This window comes from Pyrus communis, chromosome 4 (assembly GCF_963583255.1).
Source record: "Pyrus communis chromosome 4, drPyrComm1.1, whole genome shotgun sequence".
Classification (NCBI taxonomy): domain Eukaryota; kingdom Viridiplantae; phylum Streptophyta; class Magnoliopsida; order Rosales; family Rosaceae; genus Pyrus; species Pyrus communis.
This window is the reverse complement of record NC_084806.1, coordinates 2,003,124-2,008,576: the sequence shown is the minus strand read 5'-3', so window position 1 is coordinate 2,008,576 and position 5,453 is coordinate 2,003,124. Positions and strand designations below refer to the sequence as shown.

Here is a 5,453-nt window from a genome sequence, read left to right as displayed (position 1 = left end):
CGGCCTAATTTGTTTATTAAGGTGCTTAATTAATGAATCACATTGTTATAGACATAGATTAAGGCGCTGCTCCTCTTGAAATACTTACATCTTTCGATCTAAATAAGTAATGCTTTATACTTTCTAGTCCGAGTCACTTTAAAGGAGCTTTCGACTTAATCTTCAAGGTTACGGTCACACTCTTTTTCAACTTCTTGGATTAGAACGTTACGAAATAGTTTTCGATTCCACATACAAGTTGAATACAGAACATTACAATCTCCTTGTACACGAAAAAAGAACAAAGAAAAAAATTGAATCAAACTTTTTAATCACACATATAAAGGGTGAATAGGGTAAGGGTTCGTGATGTGGTTCAAGACTGGCTGATTGTTGGCGTCAAGGATTAATACTTAATTCGCCCTGCATTTCGTCTTCTCTGACATCTTCGGATAACGAATACCAATATAGCAATGGCAACCCCCAGAGCAATTAGACCTGAAAATGCAGGAAAAATATTTCCATCAGTTGCAAATCCCCACGAAATCGAAACAGGCAAGAAAAAAAACTACCAAGATTTTCAATGTTTACAAATAAAATTGTAAAAAATACCTCCCACAACGATTGCCGCAATTATTAATTTTCCTTCAGTACTTGTCAGCTCTTTGTTCTCTGCACTTGCACAAAAAGAAAAAGAGTGAAACATTTAAAAGAAAACGACTAATTAATCAAGTGACGTAACTGAAAAGTGTAATTAAATTACTAATCCTAAAGTTAAGAACGAAAAACGTACCTCTTTCACACCTGTAGGTGATTGGTTTAACCCTCGAGGTTACTACGCAGGGTTTACCTTTCAGAGCGCAATCCCTGCACTGAAGCGACCATCCAACTTCAAAGCCAGCTTTCAATAGTTCCATGACGTCCTCATAAGAATTGAACTTCGTAACACCTTTACGAAGACCGACAGGAGCCAACGAAATGACAGAGCATGACGGTTGAGGAGAATAATACGAGTATTCGCCATCATAAACAGCGTAGACATAAGTCCCGTTTCTTGTCAAGCAAGAAATTGTTGTGTGATTAGCAGCTTCCGGCACGCTGCTGATGTTTCTTGAGCAGTGTACGAATCTGAAACGGCTATCAGGGTCTGAGACACCTCTAAATCGTATATCTTTGAGAAATCCATCCGTTGTTACGACAGAACCAGACGGAAGGCTGCAGCTGTCATTGGCATCGGCGAAGTTGGCATCAACCAGACGGATTGTTTGATCATCGTACGAAATGCTTGTCACATAGAATTTTCCTGGAGAAATTTCCAAGATTGTTTTGTTGTTGACACAAGAGAGTTCGTAGTCGGGGTCGCCGCAGCCTGACGGATCGCCCTTTAGGCGAAAAGGGTAGCTGATGTTTCGGATTTCCCCGCAGGAAGAAGCAGAAGAACAGAATTCTTTGTCACTTCGAGCTTCCTCATTGATGAAAATAAGGAAAATCAGCACAGAAAAGAGAATAGTGGATGCAGTTTTCGATTCTAATCCTCTCATCATTGTATTATCTTTGAACGAATTTATAAATTAACAAGATATTAACTATAATCCAAAGTTGTAATCCTCTTATGTATGGAATAATGGAAGGAAGTGTTGGATCTGTATTTATACTTGATCCCCTGCAAGTTAATGGGTGGGATTTGGTCAGAGTTTTCTGCTAGCTCTGTATCGTTTCTTCTCAGGTTAGATAATTAGGGTATGAACTTTGAAGGCGTCTATAGACGTGAAGTGCCATAGTTTGGAGGGAGGAGGGCTACGCGTTTTGTTAAAATAATGGATTTAAGACGATTCTCCCTCATTATTCTTTTCGATCAATCAGCAAAGACGCAATTTGTGTTTGAAAAATCAAACGGTCAAGAGTCATTAGGTCAGGGTCAGCCAATCCATGACATATTATTTATTTTTCTATTTTTAAATAAATAAATGAGTGAGAATGGGTCATATTTTTTTTTTCCCCGAAAAGAATGGTCTTATGTTAGGTAAATAATAGATGAACATCTTGGTTATCGAATATGTTATTTACGTGGTATATATGTAAACGGGTATGTAAGATATTTTATGTTATATAACAAGGTTAAGGCGCTAGGTATTACTAGGATGGCGGTTAGAGGCTTAGTGCCTAGACGTATAGACGGGTATAGGCATTTTTTTTCAGTTTTAAATTTATTATATAATATATAAATTAATATCCACTTATATTAAAAAATATACATAATTATATTGAAATACATAAATTGAAAACTACAAAAAAAAAATTCTTAGAAGCCGTTCTAGCCCATTTTCTCTTTTGCACGAAACAACCCCCCTTCCCCCCAAAAGTCCCCAACCTTCACCACCGACCCCAACCAACCCCCTTGCTACTCCTTTTCGTTCTCCTATCTAGCCCGCTACCCCTCCCTCAAACCCTCCTCCTTCCCTCCCATCTTCTCTCCCCTACCTCCCCATTCCTTGCAATAGTTTATGGTCCCCTCTTCTCAATTTTCCTGTTTTCTTTCTCTTCCTTGTTTCCAGTAATCTTCTTAATTTCTAGTTTTCTTGAAATTGTCTCAACCTCTCTGAGCTTGTCTCAGATCTAGATTTTATGCCCCTTTCTTCCCCCATTGCTTTTACCCATTGTCAATCCTCAACCGCCGACCTTTGATATTCGGCCCATCGTGCGTCTCTTCTCGGTGGCGCATTTTGGTGTTAGGTAGTTATTAAAGTGTTTTTAGCACTATTTGTAGGATTATTGGAGCGCTTTTTATGCAGGTGGCTTGCTCGCCCTCATTTTCCCTTCATCCAACTTGTTCGTGGGCTCTTTCTCTTGATGGTGCTGGCTAATCAACAATGGTGGGAGCAACTGCTATGGTGGAGGCAGTAGTCTTCCAAATCCAGGGTTTTTGTTGTTGTGGGCTTGTTTTTTTGGGCATTTCTGTTGTAATTTCTTATGGGTTATTCTTTTATTTGGATTGTCTTTGGGCTTGTTATTTCATGTAATAGTTTTTGTAATTAATGAAAGTTTCTAGTTTGACCAAAAAATAAATTAACACATAAATTAAAAAATATGAGAACATATTGAAAACAACCATATAATGAACGTTCATTCAAGTATTTAACAAGTCTCTCATAATTTATTGAAAAAATTAAATGCAAAATGAAAGTTATCTGTTTTCTGCTTAGATGAGAGTCGCGACTTAGGCGGGCTAGACGGGCACCTAGGCAGGTCTATGCGCTCTTTCTTAGTTTTCAAACATCTAAAAATTAATCGGGACGGTGGTCAGTCGCCTAATGCTAAGATTTTTACAGCAGTAGGTGATATATATATATATATAAGGAAATTTAAGATATTTCACGTGTATTTTTTTTTTTTGAACCAACAATATTATCTATACTAAGAGAGTGTGGGAGTGGGCTATGTGCCACAATGACTAGCAATAATGTGGTTCAAATTTGGTTTTGACGAAAATCGAATCTGAGACCTCTTACGTACAAGTGAAGAAGAATATCATTAAATTGTAGTACTAAGTGTCCACGTGTAATCTTTATATCAAACATAACAAATGATGGAATTCACGTATCCGATTACAGGCCAAAATTCACATTTGATTTATTTCTCCTGGTAATTTCCGAAATAATTTGGAATTACACTTAGTAATTTACTGAATTATACATCCAAAAAAGAAACGGAAAAATCGAGCTACATTCTTTAAAATGCATTACAAAAAAAAAGGAAATAATTTTTAAGGAATTCACGCATCCAAGAATTTCTGATTGTTGGCTCAAGCATCAATCCGATTCTGCAGATTCTTGTTCGTGTTATCTGCTGCATTTGGTCTTCTCCGACATCTTCGGATGACAACTACAATTATACCAATGATAACTCCCAGAGCAATCAGACCTGAAAATGCAGGAACAAGATTTTTATCAGTTGCAAATCGGAACGGAATAAAAAAGGGGAAAAAAAAATAACAACTTTGTCAATGTATGTATGTATGTACAAATACGATAGTAATACTACCTCCCACAACGATTGCAGCAATTATCCAGTTTCCTTCAGCTCTTGTCAGTTCTTTGTATTCTGCATTAAAAAAAAAGTGCAACGTTAGGGAAGAGAAAACATAATCAAGAGACATAAAGTGCAATTGATCATATGTTACGAATTCGAACTGTGAAAATAAATTGCGTAATTAACGGTAAAACATGCTTTGAAGAATTTTAGGAAATTTAACAGACGAATTTAAACCACTTAAAAGGTAATGTAGGAACCGACCTTTTGCACAGATATAGATGAGTGGTTTATCCATTGATTTTACTACGCATTGTTTACCAGCCAAAGAGCAATCTCTGCACTTAACTGACCATCCAATTTCAAAGCCAGCTTTCAGTAGTTCCATGACGGCCTCATAAGAATTGAACTTCGCAACATCTTTACGAAGATCGACAGGAGCCAACGAAATGACAGAGCATGACTTTTGAGGTTCATAATACGAGTAATCGCCATCATAAACGGCGTAGACGTAAGTCCCGTTTCTTGTCAAGCAAGGAACCGTTGTGTGATTAGCAGCTTCCGGCACGCTGCTGATGTTTGTTGAGCACTTGACGAACCGGAAACGACTTCCTGGGTTCAACCCGTATCCCCTGAATCGAACATCCCGGACGTAGCCGTCCGTTGTTTCGACAGGACCAGACGGAAGGCCGCAGCTTCCGTTTGCAAAGTTGACGTCGACCAACCGGATTGTTTGATCATAGTAGGAAATATTGTGCACGTAGTATTTCCCGGGGAATATCTCTAGGATGGCTTTGTTGTCGACACAAGAGAGCTCGTAATCGGAGTCACCACAGCCGGATGGATCGCCCTTTAGGCGAAAAGGGTAGCTGATGTTTTTTATTTCTCCGCACGAAGACGAACAGTTGGGTTGTGCTTGAATTTGAACGAAAAATAACATAATCAGCAGAGAATAGAGAAGAGAAGATGTATATTGGACCGTCCTCATGATATATATTATATGCTTTTGCAGAATAATCATGCAATTCAGAACTTTGGGTGAATAATTTGGGATGAAGCTCTACGTATATATAGTCTCGTGGAATTTCAAAAAACTGTTTAGGCGTGTTGATTTTTATCCAAAGTTTGGAACGCCATGGCCCTATCTTCTTCTTCTTGAAGGAAATCTCCATTGATGTTCCTTTGTTAGTCAACGAAGGGGAGTGGGTCAAAACTTTCCAGCTACATGCTGTGGATCGCCCTTTAGGCGAAAAGGGTAGCTGATTCTTTTTATTTCTCCGCACAAAGACGTCCAGTTGGGTTGTCTTTTTCTAAAGATAGTAATGACTCTGTCAAGTTGCCTGCTATAACGGTTGGAATCATTGAAGGGCATTTTGTAAAGCCCACACCCACATTGTATCTTAAGATGTTAATCGTTTATGTGTTAGCACATATGCAAAAAATGA

The 5,453-nt window shown here is 38.2% G+C and overlaps 2 protein-coding genes across 2 annotated transcripts; both read right to left on the bottom strand.

Moving 5' to 3' along the window:
- Nucleotides 1-385: 385 nt before the first annotated feature.
- Nucleotides 386-1,523, bottom strand: LOC137731251 (uncharacterized). Its single transcript, XM_068470351.1, has 3 exons — nucleotides 830-1,523; nucleotides 592-651; nucleotides 386-477 (listed from the first exon to the last, which is right to left on the bottom strand). Exons 1-3 carry the CDS (start codon nucleotides 1,521-1,523, stop codon nucleotides 386-388), a joined length of 846 nt encoding a protein of 281 aa, XP_068326452.1.
- Nucleotides 1,524-3,495: 1,972 nt separating this feature from the next.
- Nucleotides 3,496-5,059, bottom strand: LOC137730495 (LEAF RUST 10 DISEASE-RESISTANCE LOCUS RECEPTOR-LIKE PROTEIN KINASE-like 2.1). Its single transcript, XM_068469484.1, has 3 exons — nucleotides 4,273-5,059; nucleotides 4,021-4,080; nucleotides 3,496-3,900 (listed from the first exon to the last, which is right to left on the bottom strand). The coding sequence occupies exons 1-3, from the start codon at nucleotides 5,027-5,029 to the stop codon at nucleotides 3,782-3,784; spliced, it is 936 nt and encodes a 311-aa protein (XP_068325585.1). The 5' UTR covers nucleotides 5,030-5,059; the 3' UTR covers nucleotides 3,496-3,781.
- Between the last annotated feature and the right edge of the window lie 394 nt (nucleotides 5,060-5,453).

Bases quoted from the DNA above. Each gene is read 5' to 3' on its own strand.
- LOC137730495 (XM_068469484.1), bottom strand. From the start codon at position 5,029: ATGATTATTCTGCAAAAGCATATAATATATATCATGAGGACGGTCCAA. The intron at 4,081-4,272 runs GTCGGTTCCTAC...TTTTTAATGCAG, and splicing joins CATCTATATCTGTGCAAAAG to AATACAAAGAACTGACAAGA. The intron at 3,901-4,020 runs GTAGTATTACTA...CTGCATTTTCAG, and splicing joins TGCTGCAATCGTTGTGGGAG to GTCTGATTGCTCTGGGAGTT.
- LOC137731251 (XM_068470351.1), bottom strand. From the start codon at position 1,523: ATGATGAGAGGATTAGAATCGAAAACTGCATCCACTATTCTCTTTTCT. The intron at 652-829 runs GTAAACCCTGCG...GTGCAAGTGCAG, and splicing joins CAGGGATTGCGCTCTGAAAG to AGAACAAAGAGCTGACAAGT. The intron at 478-591 runs GTATTTTTTACA...CTGCATTTTCAG, and splicing joins TGCGGCAATCGTTGTGGGAG to GTCTAATTGCTCTGGGGGTT.